Raw genomic sequence first — 23848 nt, forward strand, 5'->3', positions numbered from 1 at the left:
TAATACCTTTAAAAGCATATTGTGCTTGCAGTGATGCCCAGCACCAGCACGACCTACTCTTAATATAAGGTAGAGCTTTAAGGCTTTTTTAAATCTTTACTCAGAATCACATGGTAAAATGATCCAGGAGCGGGGAGAAGATCCCCTGGATACTACCTAGAGGTTGTGTACTACTGTAGCAATGGCTACTTGACTGACTACCCCCAGCTTAAACCAAAATGATGCTGCTTTAGGTCTCACCTGAAGGCCCTTTTCAATTATGACACTCTCAAATACTGCAAGTGACTGTAAACCTCAACCTTTGCCTTAATTTCCCAGACTTCTTCTTGCCTACCTTGAAAGATCTTTTTATGAGGAGAAGAGAAAGTCTGCCACCTCTACAACTCATACTGGCTCACCTTGAACACATGGAATGCTTCAAACTGAATGTTGGGGCTTTTATCTCGCAGCAAGTTCATCATCAGCTTCAGGTTTTCGGGTTTGCTGATGTATTTCGTCATGATGGCGAAGTTGTGTCTGTCCAGGATCAGTTCACCCAGAAGCTGTAAACAAAATTAGAAAAATAATGCTCATCTTCTAAATACTACAGAGGGAGATCCTGTGTTTGGGCTGGGTGTAACAGGGGCTGGTGTGAGTATCTCGGACAAAAGCAAGTGTAGACAAAGACCTTCATTTAATTGCCATGTTCCATTCACAGCCCCCTCTGCCTCCATGTGCAGGCCATGCCACACTTGTGTCCCAGACAGAGACTGCCACGTTACTGCCAAGCTCATTGTAACCATGTTCTGAACCAAAGCTCATTGTAACCATGTTCTGAACCAAAGCTCATTGTAACCATGTTTTGAACCAAAGCTCATTGTAACCATGTTCTGAACCAAAGCTCATTGTAACCATGTTCTGAACCAAAGCACAGATCCAAGCTCAGAGGAGAAGGGACAGCACTCGTTCCATAGAAATGGCCCAGTGCTTCCCCAGAGGCCCAGGAAAGAAAACACACAGTGAGCTCCTGTGCTTTTCAGGAAGAGCATCACAAGCCCTTAATCCTTCTGTCGATAGAAGAATGGCTGCTCCATTGCCATACATGCACCTCGATATTCTGCATAACACAGAGTACAAATGTAGGAGGAAAGTGCTGAGAGACTTTACCTTCAAAGACTGTCTCTTTGTTACATAATTCTCAGAATGAAGGAGTTTTTCATAGTCCTCAAAGATCTAGAGTAACAAGAAAACACAAATGCATCAGATGAATGTCCATCCTTCCTTCTCTTGGTCCTTCTCACTGCTGCAGCAGTGCCACCCTCTAACACTTCACTGCAATGCCAGGCCGAGCTCTTGTGGCCTTTCCTCTTGGCTGCTTATCACACAGGGAATTAACTAATGCCCAGGAACACTCCTCTTCCAAGTGCTGCAGAGGGGGAATACCACATATGGACTGGATGGAACTGGGGCTGGTGCGAGCCAGCTGGGACACAAGTAAGCCAGTGCCTGCACAGCCTTCTCTTACAGAAGGGTGACTGCTGACAGGACATGTGGGCCCAGCACATGACGTCCACTCACTCATATCATGGTCACGCCTGGCTCTGTGACTCAATGCAACACCCCAAAATGGTGATGGGGACTCCCAAATGCTCCTTTTGGGAGGTGCCACCTCATCTGCTTTCAGCACCATCACTCGTTAAAGCTCTTTACTCAGCAAGGGTCACTAGGAGCAAAGTGTGTGCTGGATTTTGCAGGGATGGATCAAGGGGGTATTGTGGTCAGGAAGACTGAGAGACAAGGCTGCAATATGGTCAGACTACCTACCAAATAAGCAGGAAAAATCAACATGGTTGTCTGATAGTCACAAAAAAAATCCCAAACAAAAACCCAAAAAAACTTCCTTAGGCAATTGATACTCAAAAATGTAAAATGTCAAATAAATGTAGAATGGGGACTGTTCCAGTGCAGTGCTCCAGTATTAAGAGAAAAGATTAGCAGAGACACATATTTTGCTCCAGCTAAGCTGCATTAGTGACTCAGCAATAATAAGCCTGCTCTTTATTTAACCTTCATGGTAACCAGAATGAAAGAAATTTGTCTTTTCATTTGGCAGTGAAATAAAGAATACCTCAGGTAACAAAAAAACGTGACCCACAGTCTAATTCCATGATCTGTATCAATTCAATTTTAGTTGAATCCAATGGAATTTTTCTGACCCACATTTGGTCCAAAAGGGAGCCAAAAAATCAAAGTGAAAAATAGCAGCAAACCAAGGGGCTAATTGCCTTAGGAAGATAATAGGAATATTCAGATCTCAGTCCCTCACTTAGACACAGGGAATTTCCAGTAATGCTAAAACTTGTTTCAGTAACTCCTCTCAAAGAAGAGTGAATAACACCTGTATGGCCCTATCAGTGCTGGGGTATCACAAAACTGGTTAAAACCATGCACAAGTTTTCTCCCATGATCTGTTTGCAAGTTTCAGTTCCATTCACACTTGAGGAGATCTGATGCACACGGCGAGGAATAAAACTTGCTCTTAACCTGTGAGTTCTCCTGAGACCTTGGCTGTGTCCCCAGCTGTGTGCAGAGGGGGCATCTGCAGTGTTTGCTTTTACAGTTCTATGTGAGGAGTTTATGCAGAACATGAAATCCTCTGTGCTTTTTTTTTTTTTTTTTTTTTTTTTTTTTTTTTGCAGCCAAACGTAATGAGATTTTCTGAAAAGCCTTTCAGCATTGATACTTACTACATCATAATTTTGTTCCAGAAATTCTGCCACCAACAATTTGTGTCTCGTTAGCAGGTCCTGGGGAAGAACAGAGAAAGGTTAGCTGAGAGAGCAAGTGCCTGTGATTGTCTCTTGATTCTCAAATGTATTTCAGCAGTTTTGACCAGAAAGCATTTACAACATGATTTCTATAGGACTTTAGTACTATAGAACTCAATTAATGTAATGCTAACAGAATCAAGACAGACCTTTCTTATTCTAATACCTTTTCTTTTTATTGCTGTTTCCTTCCCAACCTTCTCTTGCTGTTGATAGATCATAGTGCACAGTAGTCACATTAAACAAGGATGGGCAAAAGGAAGAAAGAAAATTAGCCCTTTATGGAGGATGAGCTATGGTCTCCAAGCCAAAACTGGTCTACATGCTACCCCAGAGCTGGGGATGATGGTAAGCCTGAACTGCTATTGCTCATCTCCAAGAATACAAGAAAAATTGGAATTCAACTGTATATCCACCTAGCTATTTAATAATGAAAGCCAGGCACCAACTTCAGCTAAGCCATCCAGGCTCCCTCCACCTCCACTGCCTTGCCTGGAAGGAGTCTCAGGTAGGTGAGATGAGTCTCTTCTGTAGAGCTTTTTCTGCCCGGGGTTGGCTTTCTGACACAAAGCAGCAGCAGCAGACCTTCCAGACAGCTGGACAGACTGCTTCCCACTCCAGAAGGCTAATTAATTCAAATTTAAATTAAAAGAACCTCTCCCACAGAATGGTGATGCTGGTGCTCAGTGACAGAGATGCAAATGTTCAGTTCCAGAAGAAAGTGTGTCTTTTTCACTGGATGAATAGCTGTGAAATGAGTGGCCAGTGTGAGGTATTTAAGTGTGATTTTTATCCTACTGCTTCTTTTAAAATACAACATTGATCTCAATAAAGGCCTGACGAAGTCCATTCAAATTGGTATTTTTCAGTGAATCAAGCTGGTATTTTTCTGCTCTTTTTTATAATCTTTTTCTTGGTTTCCCTACCCAGGCAGAGACTGAAGCTGATCAGGAGCTCAAGCTCAAGCAGATGCACAGACACATCCTCACAAATAAAAGAAATCCTTTACATACTAATCCTTTAATTTATTTTTACCATCAATTATAAGAGGAAAGCAGAGCACTACAAAATCCAGTGCCTGTTTTAAATAATCCCTTCAATTAGCAGGACTGCAGTGACAGCACTTTTAAAGGCTGAAGTGAAACACATGATTCAGGAGCTTTTATGCAGGGCACTTGGAGGCAAGTACAAGTCCTTCAATAGGGGGCACAAATGAAACATAATCCAAAATGAGTTTTTCACAGGAAATGAGGAAGCATGGAGCAGCAGCATTCAGCCAGCACATTCCAACTGCTGCTTGCTCCCTCCACAGACAGCTTGTACCTTGAAATACAAGCCCTTTTCTCTGCATTTTTAACAACTCTGCTTCCTCTCTGCAGTGCACCTGGATAACTTTAATTAAGAAGTACATCTTCAGATCATAATTCCAGTTCTTCCCTGCTATAAATATCCTCAGACTTTAATGCACATTTAATTGAGCCCTCCTCTGGTGCATAGACTATCCAAGACTTTCAGCTCTGAACCAGACACCGCGGTGGCAACTGCAAACCCAACATGGGGACACCAGAAATGAAAATGTGAGTTCAGTAATGCAGCAAGCAAACAATCATAGCACTTCTTTTCCCAGCATTAGAAATGAGGTAGCTCCATATTTCAGTTGCTTCCACATAATCTCTTGCTGTTCCAGCTATTCCGAGTAACAGACAAACAGGCGATGAAATGAGCAGCTGGTTTCTTTCCAGAACTGACCATGTATCAGGTGATAAGAGATAATTTCAAAAAAACCTAAAAATGCTGTTTATACATTTACCCCAAGCATTTTAAAAGGTGAACTCTGTCCTTTGTCTGAGGATGAACTGCCCTCATACTCCTCTCTTTCCAGTGCACACGAGGATGTAGAATCCTATTTTTAAATCCTGCTAAAAATACACTCAGTTCACAGGGGACAGGAGTACATGCTACAGCTGTAGATCTGTGAACAACACCAATCTCTCTTCTTTTTGGGAGGACTGTAGCAGTCTACAGTCCCTGCCACAGCTTAACTGACCCTTATCCCCATCCTGCCTCCTGGCTGGGGTGAACACTGCTCATCACCACCAACAAACTTTGCTGTCCTGCTTCAGCAGGACCTGGGGAGAAGATGCAATTCCCTTCTGTCAAGCTGGGAACTGAGTCCAGGAGCACATTTTCTGACCAGAGAAAAATATTCTTCTGAGCATAGGGTAAAATGTTTCATGCCAGAAACAGAAGAATTAAATACCTCAGTTATGTTGCATTTTTATACCTTGTCTGTGTTTCTGTGCTACTTTGAATTTCATAACCTTTACATAATGGACACCACAACAGTGAAACTTAAAATAATGGAAAGATGCTGCAATTGATTAAGGGGTGATTTGAATTGCTAATCCTGCTCAAGTCATTACTGAAGAATGCAATGTTATCTCCATTATGCAAATCTTTGTCCCATTCAGTAGGTTAGTAAACACCAGTAAAAAGCCAGGCTTCAGTGTATGTAGAATCAATGAGCTGAGCTCTAACATTCCTTACAATTACTCCTGAGGTCTATCTAATCATGTTTCTAATTAGCTTTGAAAGGAAAGAATAAACAATGTGTTTCTATGACAGCAGGGAGCTCAGTGATAGAAGAAAAAAAAGGAGTTGGATCTATATTTAGAAGAGTCTTTGACTAAAAAGATTTTCCCTCAGTTTTCTTAAACTGTTTTTCAGAAATAAAGTAATCTTTCCTGTATGTGGAGTTCACAGGCATCGAATTTATTTTGGTTTTTTTTGCTCAGAGACTGTACTAGCACTTGGTGGGAAGGATGATGGTCACATACAAGCTCCAAGAAATTTGGCATCTTCACCCAACTAATTTTTAATGCAACACAAACTCTACACAGTGCACTCTGCTCTACACTCTACAGAGCCTATGCAGTGCTTCCACTTACTTGGCTTTTAGCACTACAGTCCTTACCCTGAACCATGGGTCACAAAAATAAGACTATGAATACACTGCAAAATAATGAGCAGGCTTGGCATTCATCTCTACTTGACTGCTGAGCTCAGAAGGGACAGCAAAAATTACAATTATTTCAAATGTTAGTTTTAAATGTTGCCTTCTATTCACTCGTGTGGTCATGATGGGCAGTGAGTTTGTGGTAGGGGAAGGTAGGGAGAGAAGAAGGTTATGCATTTTACAACAGCTGTAGGTAATACATGATTCATTTGAGTTTTAAATGGTAGCATAAAACACTGTGAGTTATCAAGGGGAAGAGTGTTTATTAAATACAGATTTACATTTCTCTAAAGATTCTTTGCAGAGTTGATCACTGTTGTGAATCCTGCTACAATCAGACCAAGGGTTAATTAATTATATCCTTTACTGAACAATAAACAAGCCACGCAGTTCAAAGGCACACAGTGCTCAGTGATGACTTCTGATGGAGTGCTGCTTTTGACACAAACTATGATGCATGTACTGAATAATTTACCTTGAATGTAGCAAAGGCATCAGAAGCAATATCAAATGTTGACATTTCCACATATTTAAAAAAGTCTCTGAACTGTTCTGAGAACAGTATGATTTTGGCCAAGGGCTCATGGCGGATGCACTCTCTCAGCATGATTCCACAACGTAAGGCAATATTTGGGGATTCGTATCTGGAGAATGAAGAGAAACAGAAAACATCAAAACATAGTAGAGAGAAGATAAACAGGCACCTTTCTAGCAACAGGGAACTTTGTGGCACAGGAACACCTATTGGGAGGGACACAGCCCACCGAGGGCAGCTCCCAGCCACAGTGCTGTGCCCAGCTGCAGGACCTCATCCCAAAGCTTAGGAGCAGACACAGACAAGGCTGCCAGAATTCTTCATTGCAAACCTCTCTCTTCCCAAGCCAAACCACATTTTGGTGTAAATTTGCACTACTCCCCCTCTCTGTGGAAAGACCGTGGGGAGTGTGCAACATTTCAACAGAAATCCTTCACCCTTTTGACCTTGTGAGAAAGCACAGCCTGTACAATATAACCTCCCTTTTCAGATTCAGTTCTGAGCTCCTCAGTTTATTCAAGAAAACTGTAACACCTCATGACCATCCATCAACTCCCACTCCTCCTCTAGAGGACATCATTCTGCAGTATTAATGAGGAAAGTAGGAAGAGTCTCTCCAGGCAGTCTACACAGGATTAAGCTTTCTGTAGCTCTGAAATTTATTTTTTTTTTCTTCAGTTTAGGAGGAGTTGGGCTCAATGCCTCTTCTGCAGAGGCTCTGGCTGTGATAGGACACAAGCAGCCATTCCCCAAGCCACAATCCTGCTATGGCACATGAGGCCCTGCAATAGCCAGGAGCCAGCACACGTCTCACCCTTGGAAAGGAAGGAAGGGAGGGAGGGGGAAGGAAATTCAGATCATCTTCAATTTCTACAAAGTCTTGATTTCTTTAAAGCTGAAATTAATCTGAAACAAAACTGTTAGAAACACATTAAAAAACAAAAAGGATGAAATCCAACAGTCAAGAAAGATTTAAAATGAATTTTTTCCAGCAGTCTCCCAGAAATCATGTGAAAGTGGTGAAGTCCAAGGAGACAGAAAGCACTCTCTGTTTCAATAAACTGGTTATATTATATCAGAGCTGTGTATTATCACCCAGAGCTTATCAGCATCATTTTTCCTTTGCACAATTAATTCCTATCACTAGGCCAAAAGAAATACATTTTTTTAAAAAAGGGAAGAAAAACACAAAATGCCATCTGTGCTGTAAGTGAGTGGGCCCTCAAATTTACCCCTAGCATGCAGTTTAAAAGAACAGTTGTGTTCTGCAAGCATACCAGAGCTGCATACTTCAACCTGCTGTCAACAATAGTTGGCTTAATGAAAATGGATTGCTATTCCAAACAGGCAAATGAAGCTTCCCACCCTCAAGGAAATGCAGGCACTCAAGCCCCTATTTGTTTTGGTTTGGGGAAGCATTTGCAAACTTGAATTTCTAACTCTTCAGACAGCAAAAATTCACTGATGTTTCCCGTTGAGGCATCAACTCCATTAACAGGAATACTAATTTCTAAGGAAAATGAGGCAGAGCTGCTCCTAGGAGTGCAGCCAGGAAAATATTTAATAGTTGGCTAATGAATATTTTGGTTGGAATAAAAGCAAATTACATTGTTTCCAGCACAATAACTTTTACAAACATTAAGTATCAACAGAATCATTCTTAGTCAAATGCTCCATTATCTGGAAGTGGGTTATGGACCTTTGGCTGTTCACACAAGCAAGGGAAGTTGGGTTTGGTGCCTGGAATAAGCCTGGAAGAAGTTTACAGGCTGCCCAGTCATAGCTAGCATGTCCTTTGCACCCACACTTACATGCAAAGCCACCAGGCAGGAATGATAGAAATGTGATTCAAATCACTTCTAATGAGCAATTAATGTTCTATGCTGATGTATTTCCACAGCAGAAAAAAAAAACAACTGAGTTCTTCTCTGTTTGGATGAACTTACAACCTAAAGAAACCCCCACACAGTGAATACTGGAGAGAACTAGAAAATGAAACAATGGACTTGAAGTATTTCAAAACACTTATTGTATAGTTTGAAAGGGGCAAGACTGAGAGCAGAAAAGCATTTCTGTGCAAGGGGAATCATTCTTCCATGGTTAGTGCAGAAGATGGTACAAGGTGAGGAGCACAGGCAGGAGATTTGGAAGGCATCAAGCCTGGGAGACACAAGGTCTTAAACAGAGGCATTCTGATCTGACTTTACATTGCTTGTATAGCCTGAGTTTATCCTTGGATAGACTCAAGGGGAATTCTCCAACCTCAGCCAATACACCACTAAAGCTTTGACTGGGCTGTGATATGAAGAGGTCATCACAAGACAGGCTGGGGCAGTGTCTAGGTAGAGATAGCATGTGGCATGAGATACAGATAGATATTCATAAAGAAGCTTCTGAATTTGTCACTTGAGAGAAACAATGCAAGCGCCATAAACTAAGTCCTCAACAGTCACTGTCCTAGAGGGAAAGTATTTTAACTTACAAAGGACAAAGTTATTTCTGGGCTAATGCAATAGGCTGACACCAGAGCAAAAAATTGGCCCAATTACAACTGGTTCTCTATGCACACCAAATACTGCACTCATCTGAAATCCTACACACAAAACCTGCACACAGAAAAAAGGAGGCTATTAAAGCAAGTGCAAAGCAATCCTTAAAGCAAGTGCAGCAGCAAAGTCAAATAACCTACAGAAAAGAAAGAAAGAAAGAAAGAAAGAAAGAAAGAAAGAAAGAAAGAAAGAAAGAAAGAAAGAAAGAAAGAAAGAAAGAAAGAAAGAAAGAAAGAAAGAAAGAAAGAAAGAAAGAAAGAAAGAAAGAAAGAAAGAAAGAAAGTTGACTATGTGCTGTGTGTTTTCTGAAGCTGAGAAGCTGGAAGGAAGCAGGCAACAAGTGAAATGAAGCCTAAAAGGTAGGAACTGTTATCTCAAGTTGGCAGTTCCACTGGAGTATGAGACAGGAAACACTGGGTGGGAGCTCTGATTGAAGATCCTTCCCACCCAACAGAGCTCACATTAAGCCACAAAAAAGGAACCTCTTGCTTTTGGGGACTGACACAGGGCAGAGGAAATTTTGCATCCAATGGAAGTACAACAGTCACAATAATCTTGGCCATTTCTTTTATAGTCATGGTAGAGGTGGTTTTTTTTCTCTCCAGGCAATGTCATGATGTCACGTAACAAACACAAAACGGCACAACTCAGCCAAACCCAGAGTTTCCTTTAGCAGAGTTTGATTTCCTATATTTCCTATAGCATTATATTAATATATATCTATATAGTATAAATAATATAATTCATTCAGCATTAAATAAATAAGAAAACATGTCCTCAAGTCACATTTTCACGTGGTGGTGCCTAACATGAGGTGCTTGTTTCCCAGTCCTGCAGCTGACTGCGCACACACCCCCACGCTGTGGGCATGCAGCAATCTGTGTGTTCAGGGCCCTGCCCTGGCTGCAGGCACAGATTTTGGGTCCCATTTTTAGACAGTCCCAGCAGCAGGACACAGGCAGGGAAGGCATCATCACGTCTGACATCATTACACTGTTCTGCAGCAGCTGCTCGGGCTGGGCAGGACCGACTCTGGGCTTCTACTGTGGATTCAACTGCACTTTTTAACAGAAATTACAGAAATGGCAATTCTGAGCCAGTGCAGTGCTGCAGAGGGCCAGTCAAGACATCATGAACAAGGACCTCAAGGACCACAGACACTGCTGCATGCAGCAAGATTCTCAAAAAAAAGCATCTAAGTGATGCTATTTAAATTCATCCACCAGCTCAGGTCACTTGCTGTAAAATGTCTGTCAGAAGCATATATGCATAAAGACTTTACTATTTATCTTCTTAATATTCTTGGTTGCTACAGATGCCAAAGAAAATCTGGGACATAATCCAAAAATATTTTTATCTTTAAATAAAGCCCAGACATATGGTAGTGATACATGCTCAATGTGCAAGATCAAAATGAGTGAAAAACTGAAAAAGCAAAGACAGAGAAAAGGGAAGAAAATCATTGTATATACATAGGAAATTAAAAACAGTTTGTAAAAATGATGGAGAGAATTATCATCATTGTCCTGAGATTTAAAAGACCAAAAAAAAATTTAATGCTGAAAGTTGTGGAGTTAATTACAGAAAGAATTTAAAGTTGAAGTTCACTTGTGGCCACAAGTGTTGGAGAAGTCTGTCCCGCAGGCACAACTACTCTTTTAATGCATTTTTGCTTCTCTCTGTTCTACCACTCAGTTATTTACAGACACCACTGCTGGTCGCTCCTGCAATGCAAAAAGGTCTAAATGAACCTGAGCAGTCACCAGCAATGCTGCACAAGAGTCCACAGTGAGAAATGGAGTGCACATCACATGGGGTGCAGTCAAAAACAACCAGCACATAATATTTCAACATTAAGTTTTTGGTGAAGAAATAACAGCCAAATTAAATAATCTGATCATTTAAAAGTATAGAGTTCCATAGAAAGAAAGTCATCAGGAAAAAAAAAAGAGCAAGAAAGCTGGAACAAAATCTGAAACCCCTTTCTTTTTTTTTTTAACTAAAAGTGAGAGAGTAGATGAACTGCAATGCCAGCATGTTCCAGGCAAGGCTCTTTTTTAATAAAACTCAAATTAAAGCACCTACCCTTTAAGAAGCATGAATAGGATATGTGGATGGGCACTGATGTATTCCACAGTAGGGCTGCGTGTGCCAATTTGTCTTCTCAAGATGTTGTTGAATATCTGGGAAACATCCTTTTTGCCCTGTTACAGAAGCAAAATATATCTTTGCTTAGAAAAACACGAGCAAACAACCATTTACTATATCAATTTAAAGTGCAAATGAAACTGAAATCAGAACGGGTCATCCTTTTTTTTCCTCCTGACTCTCTGCCTCATATTTGCTGTTTCTCCAATGTCACAGGAAGGCTTCCTCCTTCGGGCAGCTCTGATGGCTCCCGACTTCCCCACTCCCATTTGCACCGTTTTTTCCCTAAATGAAGGTGTGCATTCCTCCTACACTGCCACCCTGGCTATTTCAAATAGGAACATTAAAGCACATTAAAAGCAAGCCCCTACCCCGAGCCAAGCCTGCTGCTGCTGTGTGTGCTGTTAGTCCCATAGCCTCCAAATGTGAGTAACAGAGCTGGTACCAAACCACTGCCACACTGCCTACACTTAAAAAGCTAAAGCTTTTTATCAGTCCAGTGCAAACAACTCCAAGTGTGATTACATTTCTGAAAATCAGGGTTAAATTTAACCTGTGCCCATTATTTACCATGGAAAATTGAATAACTACAACCAATAAAATGGCTGCCTCACATGTGTGTCTCTGCTTTAATCAAAACTAAAGTCCTTCTCTTTTTCCTGATGTTGTGCTGTATGCATCCATCTACACAGTCACAGCTTGTCTCCAAATGCTTCCCTGTGCACACAGCTTTCCAGAAGGTCTTTCCAAATCATGTTCTGTTCAGTCAGAGGGCTCACCAATCCATCTTGCATTTGAAATCCACATCCTTCCCCACCACCTTCTCCCCTGGCAGAGCAGCCAGATTGATGTGAAGTTAAGGGAGGTGGGGGATGCTGCACTCAGGACCAGTAACCAAGGCACTGAGTCAACAGCAGGTCACTATGCACAGGGCAAGCTAAAGCAAAAGGTCACATGCTGATTGATCTCTCGTGGGAGGACAAACATTCCTTGGCAGAGAAATTATTGAATGTTTGAAGCCAAGGAGCAGATAGTTTCACATGGAGGAAAATTCCCTGGTTTCACCTCTACAAATAAATCAGTGCCGAGGAACACAAAATATTCTGCCTTCCTACTTGTTCCAGCCCAGCTGGCTTGGAGACTTGGAGACTCTGGGAATTAAACAGGAGAATCAAATCAGTGCAGGCCAGTCCATCTGCCTTTATCTGCAACACTTTCTTTGACCCTGGGACATAATTTCAAATAGGCTAATTCTGTATAAAGTCATCCATTCTCCCCTATCTTTACAACACCCATATCATATGCCTGCAATCCTGTGATCCCTATGGGCTTCAGCAGTTATTCCAAGATGAAAACAATTCAGGCAGAGAAGAGCTGTTGAAAGGGTGAGGTAAAGATGGCCAGAAATTAAGTGATCCTCTCTGCTTTGCCAAATTTTATATTGGTTACTCAATACTGTGTGCATTGCAGCACAATATCCATGAGCAGAGAGGAGATAGATACAGATATATAGATATATACAGATATATAGATATATATAGATATATAGATATATAGACATATAGAGAGATATAGGTATATAGATATATAGATATATAGATATATAGATATATAGATATATAGATATATAGATATATAGATATATAGATATATAGATATATAGATATATAGATATATAGATATGAGTATCCAATTATAGCTAATTTTCTAGAGATCAGTGACAGGGAAAGCCAGAGTTGATCTCCATGGGTTCTCCAGGAGGGAATGGAGGCAAATAGAAGGGAACCATGACAGATTTCCCTCACCACCTGACAAACATTAAAATTGTAGGAGTACTTTTGAAACACTCCTTACTTGGATCTGCAATTGAATTTTGCCTTATAATGAAATACATGTGGCCACTGAAGCACAAGATAAGGCAGCATGAAGAGAAAGTGGCTAGACAAGAACAAAAGAAACCTGCCAAGAATGCATTATTTAAATAAAAATTTGTATAATACCTATATCATAATTTAGCCCCTGTTTCAAGGCAAAGTAGGGAAAAGATTATAAAATCACCAGTCCTGGGCTTGTAGTTATTTACTGCCTATTTTAGGGGCTTTACAGTTTGTGAACCTTTAGGCTTACACACAGTAACATGTACATTTTTAGTTGACTTCTGTTGTTTGCACATTTGCCTCAGTTCTTTAAAGTTCAAAAATAAATTTCATATTTTACATTTCAGAAAAGCCCAGATCTTGATTCTGGGCTCCTGCCCAAACCTGACTTTAATGCCTCAAAACAATATCATCTCTGAAATTATATCTTGTTTGTTGAGTGGCAGAAGCAATAAACCTGTGTCTTCTATGGATGTGTGATGGATGTGTGATGGAAGTCTCCCCTACACTGTCTTTGAAAACACATCTTCAAAGGGAAGTTCAGCTGTGAAAAACTGGGATCAAAGTGGGCAGCAGGGTTGGTGAGGAGGACACAGGGAGTCAGGAAAAAACAGAGTAACATTATTGCCTTCAGAAATCAGATTTTCAGTAGTTTATGATTTGCTTTTTACCATTTCATACGGATCAAAAAATTAACTTGCATTTAATGTTACAGTGAGATGCAATTAATGTTACAGTGAGATGAAATTGCTTGTTCAATGAAGCAAGTTAAATACCAGCTGTAGCCACCAATATAACAAAATGGAAACAGAAAAGTTGATAAACTGGAAAAGTCAGTGGGAAGACATGAAAACAAAGCAGCACATGCTCTTACTGTCCTCTTGTTCAGTGATGATTGGTTTCTAGTGTTTTGTCCAAAGAACGTGTATAACAGCGTGGCTAAATGATTGGAAAGCTTTTGCAATGAATAAAAATATATTTTGCAATAAGAATTATGAGAATTGTTTGTAATAACAGCAATTCAACAACAAGTTAAGTATTTCATCCAGTGCTTGCATTTTAGGACTGTGTGTTTAATATGTTGATACAAAATTTTTCTCTGGCAAAAGCAGTACAGACTCTCATGTAAATAAAAAAATGCAGAAGTCTCCCTTCTGTGATTTCAGTATCTTCTCCTTCCCTCTTCTCCATTTCTATTAAAGGGTTTTTTAAGGGCTTGGTTGTTGGGTTTTTGAGTATTTTTGTAATTAGATATTTAACAGTAACCAGAGGAGGCACAGAGAAGTCAAAGCATTAAAAAAAACCCTTCTGAACTTAAGACCTGAGCCAGAGTGAGAGAATTCCACTAAAACTTTTCAAAAACTGATACATTTCATTTTCAAAAATTATTACAAAATAAATAAATCAGTCCTTGATCCTGGATTTACTGGCAGTAGGGGGTGGAGTGGAAAAAATGAAATCACCCATTTTCCTCCCTTTCATTCATTTACAAAATGGAAAGAAAATAACTTCTACACATGACTCCCACAAAAAGTGTCTCTGAGAGCATCAGATCTCTTTGAGAAGCTGATTTTTCCCTCCAGCAGCTACCTGTGCATTGGGTGCTGCTCCTGTTCCAGGCTCAGTGGTGGAGGTTTGGCTCCTGGGCTCGGGGGATTTCCCGCTAGTGGTTGGACACTTGTGAGGAAGTGGCCACAAAAATCATGGAACCCATACCAGCAGTTATATTCTTTTATTCTTTTAATTGAAACAGCTAAGTGGGGGACAGCCAAATTACCTTGTGACCTGCTGTCTGTTTTTAACATGTTTTTCAATTCCTTTCCTCTCAGCTAAACCATTTTAATTCTTTCAGTCTTTGTCATATGAAATTCTCCATGCTTCCAATTATTTTTATTCCATGTCCCTGAACCCTCTCTAATTTGGACACTCTTCAGAGACAGCAGGTAGCTCTATTAGCACTATCCCAAAGATCATCCCTGCAGTTTACAATGTTGGTCTTATACAGTATTCCCAGCACCATGTTGTATCTTGTTTGGATACACATGGAAATATTTCTTTATATTTTTTGTTTTAATTTTTAAAAATCAGATTTACTGCCAGTGTCCTCAGGACACCAACCAATCTAGAGCAGCAACTTTCTTCAGCCTGTAGAAAACAGTTTTGAATGCAATGAAATTATTTAAACTTCAGAAAAATATGGCTCTAGTCACTGACAGCACCAAGACCAAGGAGTTGAAAAAAGTTTATGAATGTTGACCTACCTCAAAATCTATCAGCTGCAGGTTGGCAATGAGCGTCACTAGAAGGCCACTGTTGTAGAGCTCTTGTGCCAGCTGGGCCACGATTTCTGTGGGTGGCTCTTTGTCTGTGGTCCCACACAGAATTTCTTTCATTGCTTGCAGAGATTTTGACACTTCCTCTGATGCCTTTTGCCAGCAGATAATGGGTTTTGTTTTAAAAAAATGAAACAGGAAAAAAGAAAAAGGTGTTCTTTTAAAAGGCATGCATTTCAAAACAAATGTTTCTAAATGTACTTACAATGATCATTATCTATTGCAAAATGATATCATAATTCTAGGTAATCATGGAGGCTGGAGCATCCATACTATACCCTGCAGGCCTTACACAAGATAAATTCAATTTATACATGACATACCACCATTTACAGACCATGAGTACAAAATAGGGCCAAGAGATCAATTACCAACCAGCACCAGTGAGATCCTTTAGCAGGTTTGGAGGCAGGCACAGCCCTGCAGAGGCAGCAGCAATTTCACTGTCGCTCCCCCTGTCCTCCCCAGTGGGCTCCACGGCACTTGTGGGGCAAGAGGCTCCAGATGAGGGTGCCAAGCCTTCAGGTGGCTGCTCCCACCAGAGGGGTGCTGCTGGGCTGCCTGCCCACCCAGAGCTTCCTGGTGGGCTGTCCCAGCTCCTCCGCTGGGAACCCAAACAAACACTCACAGCCCTGTGGCACTGCCTAACCCAGCAGGCAGCTGAACCCTGCACAGCCACTTGCTCACTCCCCTCAGCAGGATGGGGAAAGGAACTGGGGAGAGGAAATAAACTTTTAGGTTGAGATAAAGATAGCTTGATAGGATAGAAAAGGAAGGAAGAAATAGTAGCAGTAAAACAACAATAACAACAACAAAGACCCAGTGATGCACAGTGCAATGTCCAGCCAGCTCAGAGCAGCAGCCCTGCCCAGCCTCCCCCCAGCACTGTGTGCTGAGCACAATGCCATGAGACAGGGAACATCCCTTTGGCCCACTGGGGTCAGCTGTCCCAGCTGTGCCCCCTCCCAGCTCCCTGAGCCCCAAACCACTCTCTGGTGGGGTGGGCTGCAGAGCAGAAAAGGCCCTGACTCGGTGTGAGCACTGCTCTGCAACAACTAAAACATCAGAGTGTTGCCAACTTCATTCTTATCCTAAATTCCAAACACAGCACTCTACCAGCTACCAGGAAAAAAAAAAATTCACTTTATCTCAGCCAAGGTTGACAGCTTCACATTGCCTCATCTCATTTCTCCTCATCAGGTGTGGTTTGAGCCAGCATCTTCCACATGGGATTTGTTCACTGAGCACACAGGCCTTCAGCCTCAGGTTGAGAAATTTAAATGAAACAATTTGCTTTAGTAAAGCTCCACAGCTGCTACCAAGTGAAGTAAAATAGATCTTTCACATCTTTTGCTCCCACCTAGAGTATACTAATCCTGTGCAATGTTTCAGGTACCTAATGTAGAGAATGAACCAGAATTGCCAAACCTTGACCAGCAGGATTGCAAAAGGGAAAGGAAAGAGCCATGCCTGTAAACAGGTAACAGCTCAGCATTCATGCAGTCAGCAGGTGAAAATCAGATGTGAGTGATAATACAGATTCCCAGGGAAAAGGGCCACTGGCTACAGCATGGCAGCTCTGGCTCACACTCTCCTCACAGCTATGCTCCACTTTGAACCAATAAAGACTCTGTGGAGGAAAGGAGTAATTTTTTTTTCATGTGGATGTGTATGCTGTAAATCCCACCTGCTCCAGCCACGGGGCTATGGAGGCAATGGCTCCTTCTGTGTCGGGTTATATTTAATACACACATCACCTGCAGCAAGGCTGATTGGATTCTTTGGCAGGGAGTGGGAAGGAAGTAAGGATCAGGTCTGAAAGCAAAGCTGAGAATGACAGCAAACTGCCAGGCAGGATGCTGAAGACAGCATTTCACATATTTGAAAAACCTTGACTTGGAGTTAGCCTTTTGTTAGCATAGCAGGTGGGAAAAAAATCAAGACAAACACAGAAAACCCAAGAGTGACTTGTAAAAGCTGACTGGAAATCAATGGATGTTCAAAGCCACATCAATAACTTCAATATATCTCTCACATACATTGAAAGGAAAAACATCATGCTTTCAAATACCACCCCATCAATCTGCACAACATAACCCCACTGTGCTCTGAAGAGGCATCTCCCACCTGCTGCTGATCTCCCAACATTTTCAATCACAGATTTTATTCAAATTAGTGAATAAAAATGATACAAAAAACCTGGAAGTCTTAAAAAAAAAACTAAAACCAAAACCAACCACACCAAAAAGCAACTTTTACATTGCAGCTACCTGGAAGATTTAAGCATTGATTTTGCACAGCATAAAGAACTGCTCTCCCCCAACCTCTTTGTACCTACTTGCAGTTTTCTCCTGGTTGAGATAGGTCAGCATGGGCAGTGTGTAAACGAGCATGACTGTGTGATAACTTCTAACAGCAGAAATCTTGATGTTCCTTGCCATCACTCAGCAAAAGAGCCTATTTTTACCTCAAATGTTAGTCGTGTGTCACTTGAGATATCCCACAGAGTACAGATGGGATTAACAACAGGGGCTCTATCTTAGAAACTAAAGCTCTAAATCTTTATAAGAGCTAGGGAAATATTTTCATTTCAAAGGCAAAGCCCATACATTTTTGGCTTTCCACCCTTTCTGCTGGGCTGGGTGTGAATATCTCTGGCATTCTGTAGTTTAAAAAAACCATTAATAACTTTCCTTTCAAGTATAAGCAGTCCTTTCTGATATGTACAAAAAAGCTCTGCAGGACTTAGCTTTAGGTTTAATTCTCAAAAAGGAGGCAAAAAAGAGCAATGTGAGAAAATGAAGCATAGAACACTGGGGCTGGTGGACAGAAGTGGCCACCACAGCTGCATTTCTGTAATCACCTGCCATCCCATCCACTGTCTCCTCAGCTTTCCCACATGCAATTTACATTTCATGTGCCATTTCCTCCCCCTTCACAGCCACTCCATGGTCTGTGTTTTGATGTGCAACTCTCCACCAAAAGTTATTCACGGTCAAATCTAAGGACTGCTCCTCAGTGGATATCCCTCACAATATATCTGGAGGAAAACCATAATCCCAAACACAGATTCTTAAATTAACAGCCTTCATTTTGACATTTCCACTTAATCTCACAGCAATTTTAGAATAATACTTTAAGTACATAAGCACTGTTTCTGGGATGGAAACTTTCTTAATACTCAGAGAAAAAAGGCATTCCAAGATCCAAAGACCCAACATCTGTCCAAAACAAACAACAAAGCACATTTATTCACTCAAATACATGGAAAATACAAGATGACAGAAACATATCTGCATGAAAAGTCAGACCAGTCCTGAGCCTCTTTAGGAAAAATTGCAAAAACCAACAAAAAGCTTCAGCAAGACATCCTCACCCCAGCTGTGTCACAAACAGAATTTCAGTGACAAAAAATAAAAAGGATTCACTAGAAACCCCTAATTCTGACTTCTATGCTATTTTTTCTTTTCAGTGGCAAGAGCAACAACAGCAAAGTGCTGCAACCATCACTCCAGCAGAAGTTAGAGTGCAAAAGAAACAATTTCATGAAATATCAAAGCATTTCAGCCATTTGCCTCACTCTTGCAATTAGGCACAATCTTATTTCCAGCAGATTTTCCTTTACTCCCTTAGGTACAAGTCCTTTCCATCATGACTGAATTTATGCCATTATATCTAGAGAGGCTCTTGTGAATAGAGAGGAAAAAAGAAGGCAAGGAGAAAACTACACACATAATCCTAAACAGAACAGCTTATACTTAGACAAACTAATGTCAAAAGTGGAATATGCTGAACTTTGGACAATCAGAATTTGCAGGTAGGGACAAAAAAGTGAGATTGAAATGCAAGCTGATTCCCAGCACACACAGATGAGTATTGCTGTGCCTGCCCAGGTGACAGGATGTCAACCTCCTAAGCCAAGTTTCTGGTCTTTCCAATAAGAACTGACTCTGCATCCACAGAATGTAGTTTATAATGGCCATCAACCCACAAGAGGTTTTGAGGTCCATTTTGAAAGACAGGATTTTGTGTAAATGTTGAAATCTAACAATCCTTGGGTTACTCTGCCAACCCTACTGGACTAGATGATCCACAACAGCCTTGAATGTGGAAAACAGACAGCATAGATAAACCTGCATAACTTCTCTATGTTAAATTATAAATATGTTCAACATCCCCTCCTCATAAAGCTGACTTTTTGTCAGTTTTTATGTGTCTTTCTAAACCTACCAACAGCTTCAACCAGAGCTGGAAATTTTATAAGTTGAAGATTTTTGTCTTGGTTTATTTTCCTCACACATCAAAGTTTTGTCACTGTTGACATAACGGGAACATAACAGAAAGAAAGGAGCTTACAGAAAAATGATTCCCTGAAATTCGATATGAAAAAATCTTCCCTGAAAGACTGATTGATCTTCAAGTGTGGGATAGGCTGTGGAGGGGAGAAACACAAGAATATGGCAAATAGGCACATACAGGTTCTGTCTGTGTACCTAGCACATTTCCAGCTCCAAAATCTCTCTATAAACTGTTTCTCTCTTGCACAGCAGCAGACAGTAACGCACAGAGATGCCTGCCAGGGCCATGTTAAATACTCCAATGTGTGATTCAGTGATCTGCCAGTACTCCATGCTATATATTGCAACTAAAAGCATAAAGCTCCTTGATTTGGTCTTATCTGGTTTAAAAATATTCTCACTGTGTGATTCAAACCAATTTTTCTCCTAAAAAGCAGTGCCAATGCAGCTCTCTCTACATGGAGGATTCCCAAGAAAAGCCATTAGCAGAATCTGAATCAAGCAACCACGTAACCTCAGGATCACCCCAACTGACTTATTCTTGATGCAATTTCATGCTGAATGGATCTGCAGGGACAAACTGTGGGTATTTTGGATCAGGAGGCCTGATGTCTGTTATTTAGCAAAACATTACGGACCTGTACTCAAGGAAGCTGGCAAAGACAATTTGGGCAAGCAAGCACAGCAGGGAAACGCCTTTTACAAGGATGTATGATCAAATGGACAAGACAGGTTTGCCCCACCTGGACATAAATTCCTTTCCCACTGTTAAGGCTGCACTTTAGACAGAACTAAAGGTTCTGAAGGTCCTTAAAAATAAAAGCAACCAGAAGAGACAGGTTTAAACTCTTGGCACCAGAACCTGATAGTATCTGGAGTTTCTCCCACCTCTAGAGCAATAACAGGCCTTAGCAGAACAGGGAAGCTGAAACATGAAACGCTGCACAAAACCCCAGGACACACAGAGCTAGGGGGAAGGGGTGCCAAACCCTTCTTATCTCATTCCCTTGGTTTCAGTGTGCAGCATGAAATGGAAAGCAATTTTGCAACTGGCAGCTGCAGAATCGCATCCATGGGTATTCACGTTCCCGGCAGTCACGCAACTGTTCTTCCATGCAAATGCACACAGAGCCCTCTCATGCACCTCATCTCACACACCAGTCCCCAGAGCTCTACCAACACAGCAGCCAGCAAGGTGAGCAGCAGCCAGGAATGGCTTCCTTGTTGCTATGTAAAAAAGCAGGATTTATTGATAGAAGTATTTGTTCCAGATATCTTGAAGTCTTTTAATTGTAGCCTTAATAAAATGCTGCTCTCCTGACCCTTGTGAACAGCACCAAATTTGTTACAGCACGTGGAGATGAAAGAGAGGACAGCTTGCAGTGACCTACCTGAAGGAGGAGTCTCGTTAGAGAGATTTAAGTGAGAGGGGCAGAAGTGTGACACTTCAGGTTATTTTTACATCTCGCTTCACTGTGCTTCTGAGCACTGACTGAAGGCACTGCAGACTGCAGTTCTGCCTGACAGGAAAGCACTCAGCACAGTGCTCTGAACCTGCTCTAATGCATTTGGGGTTCATTTTCCACAATAAACCCTTGTCTTGGATCAGCTATACCAGAAACTGCAAATCTTTCAGCCCATCTAGACCACATGCAAAGATTACACCAAGTTTCAACCAACCTCAGATCCGTTTGTTGCGCTAAATTAAAAGCCTGTGACACTTGGAAGGCTTTTGCTGCAGGGCAGGTTCAGAAAATGTTACCCAACCTGTAGGCACCACAGATGGCACTGAGTCAGGCTGCCACACCCCAAGGTGTTTGGTTAGCAGCGGCAGGGCCATGTGCTCAAGGATGTCCTTCAGTGACAAACTGGATGCCACCCGCACTGCTTGGTGCTGACTGGGCCCAGCAGCTGAACACAGGGCTTTGAGAAGTCAGGCTGTCACACCCCTTCTTTTGTGAGCTTGGTCAGGCACCCTTTCTATCAATGTTCCTTTACAATAGCCATCAACAAAGACACGACGACACACCAGCAATAAGTGAAGCAGTGTGACCAGAGCGTCACATGCTGTCCATTCTTCCCCAGGTTCAGCAGGTGTGGCCTCTGGGTATTATGGCTTCTCCTCATCCCTACTTACATGCATCCTCCAAATGCTATAGGAGTTTGTACCAGAAAGAAGAGAGCCTCAGCTCTGAAGGCTTTCTTTCTTATGTATTTAAATACTTTCCTGCTTTTCTAGGTAGTTCCAGAGTGGACATTTCTCATTAAATTCAAGGACTGATCGATTCTACATAACTGAGATTAAATTGTAATGACATTTATACAATACTGCAATAAAACTTAATTAATTGTTCTTCACCACATCAAAGCCCAAACAGGATGTCAGCAATTGTATATGCTTGAAGAACACCTTATTTCCTTTCAGATGTTGTAAGAGATGAGGATTATTGACAAAGAACATTTTAGTCCACTTTTCCAGCTCTGTCTTACTTAATCTCCCAATTATTGCATTAAACTTGCCAGTGCTGCAATCCCTCGTTTAAAATAGATATTATTTTTTAAAATCTGTAAAAACAAGGTATTAGAAAGAGCACTTCAGAAGAAAAGGAGAGCCAGATGTGCTGGCGCTTCTCAACCTGTGGTCTATCAACCATCAAAATGTAGCTGAGAAAATGGCAGAGCTTTAAGCACACATATATCCATGCAAGCAAACAAACAAGAAAGCCTACATAAAAAAATAAGAACCAAACATCAAAACTTAACCTATTTTTTCAGCTGGGAGTGTTAAAAAAGCATCAGAAAGCACTATGGCAACACAACACATTAATAGTTTCAAAAAAATTAGACACATGGAGAAAGTGGGTCAAATTCAATCCTTATCTAAGGAGACAGATGCTAGTGAAGTCAATAGAGTTTAGCTAAAGCTTGAATGGGTACTATTCCATGAATAACAAAAAGCATCATGAAGGAAGAGTGCAAACCTCTGTATATTATGTGTGCATGTGGAAATGCCTCAGAAAATATGTATAATTTCCTTTACACTTACAACTGGCTTCTCTGCATTCTGTCTATCAAGTTATATCCTCTACCCTCTTCCCATTGCCTGAGAAGTCTTAACTGCTGTGCTGCAAAGTTCCCTCTAGCTGTGCACTCCATACCTTGGCAGGAATGATCCTTTCTGCAGTATTTAAAAGCATCCCCTCTAAGACACAGATGGTTCCTGATGAAAGTTGCACAAAGTTGTATTAGAAGCATCAAGCCCCTTTCTGTCTGACCTTGTGCCCTCCTGGCTGCCTATGGCATCTTCACCTCATACTCACAATTTCTCAGCTGGAAAGGAAAGGCGGTTTTCTGCCAGCCCTGCAGTTAATTCAGGCTTTGTCCCACTTCTCTGACAATTCTGCCTGTATTAGCAGCTTTTAGCTGTCTCAACCCACATACCACATTGGCTGTACTACAATAACAGCTTAATTGTCACAGGATAAATCTTCTTGTTTAAGCATCTGAAGCAAGTCCTAGTTGGAAACTACTTAGCACGCAAAATCAGGGATGCTCTGGAGTTGTACCCTGGAAGTACAACTGGGAACTTTGGTTTTATGGTGAGGCATAACAATACTCTTTTAGTTCTTACAGCAGACTAGGAGCTAGAAAGCTGAAAAATTGGACGGCCCTGAGTCACAAACTTCCCAGGTCACAGGGCTACAGGGTCCAAACCCAGCTCTGAGACATCCAGGGTCTCTGGCTCTTGCAGTAGCTAAACCTCTAGGCCCTTTCATGAAAGTTTGACAAATTTCTTCTCCCTCCAGAAATCAAATTTGAGGTAGAGTTAAAAACCTTGCTAGGTTTCCAAGAGCACAGAGTACAGCACTGTGCTTTGTTTCTCTTTGCTTTTGTTTTCAGTTGTGTTTCTCCAATTATTCTCATGAAAAGACATTACTCATTAGCATTACTGAGTATATTTTGAAAACCTGCGGGCCACTGAAAGTCTTCCCATTGTCTTTTCTTCTCCAACTCAAACTGCAAACAGAAATGGCATTACTAAGCTCACAAACCTGAATGGATAGCAGCAGGTGTGATAGGGCTGGGTGGTTTTGCAAGAGCTGTATTTTTCCTGCCAGTTTTTAAAGTTTATCACCATCTCAGTAGTAAAGACAGTTCTTATGATTTACTTCCATAAACTCAGGAGAATAAATTTAGCTATTTTCTTTAACAGGTATTTATTTCAGGACAGCTCAGTGAAACACTTCAGATGAAAGGCAGAACTGCCAAGGAGTCTCTAACCTTT

General features: G+C 41.3%; 1 protein-coding gene across 4 annotated transcripts in view; it reads right to left on the reverse strand.

Moving 5' to 3' along the window:
- CAB39L (calcium binding protein 39 like) overlaps positions 1–23848 on the reverse strand; it is a 43736-nt gene that overhangs the window by 8565 nt on the left and 11323 nt on the right. For all 4 annotated transcript variants that reach the window (XM_058018670.1, XM_058018671.1, XM_058018669.1 and 1 more), the window contains 6 exons: positions 15194–15358; positions 10993–11111; positions 6299–6467; positions 2727–2786; positions 1147–1212; positions 399–542 (listed from right to left, as the gene is read on the reverse strand). In XM_058018670.1, the coding sequence (XP_057874653.1) occupies positions 399–542; positions 1147–1212; positions 2727–2786; positions 6299–6467; positions 10993–11111; positions 15194–15358 (723 nt within the window). The remainder of the gene's footprint in view (positions 1–398; positions 543–1146; positions 1213–2726; positions 2787–6298; positions 6468–10992; positions 11112–15193; positions 15359–23848) is intronic.

The sequence above is a fragment of the Melospiza georgiana genome, chromosome 2 (assembly GCF_028018845.1).
Source record: "Melospiza georgiana isolate bMelGeo1 chromosome 2, bMelGeo1.pri, whole genome shotgun sequence".
Classification (NCBI taxonomy): domain Eukaryota; kingdom Metazoa; phylum Chordata; class Aves; order Passeriformes; family Passerellidae; genus Melospiza; species Melospiza georgiana.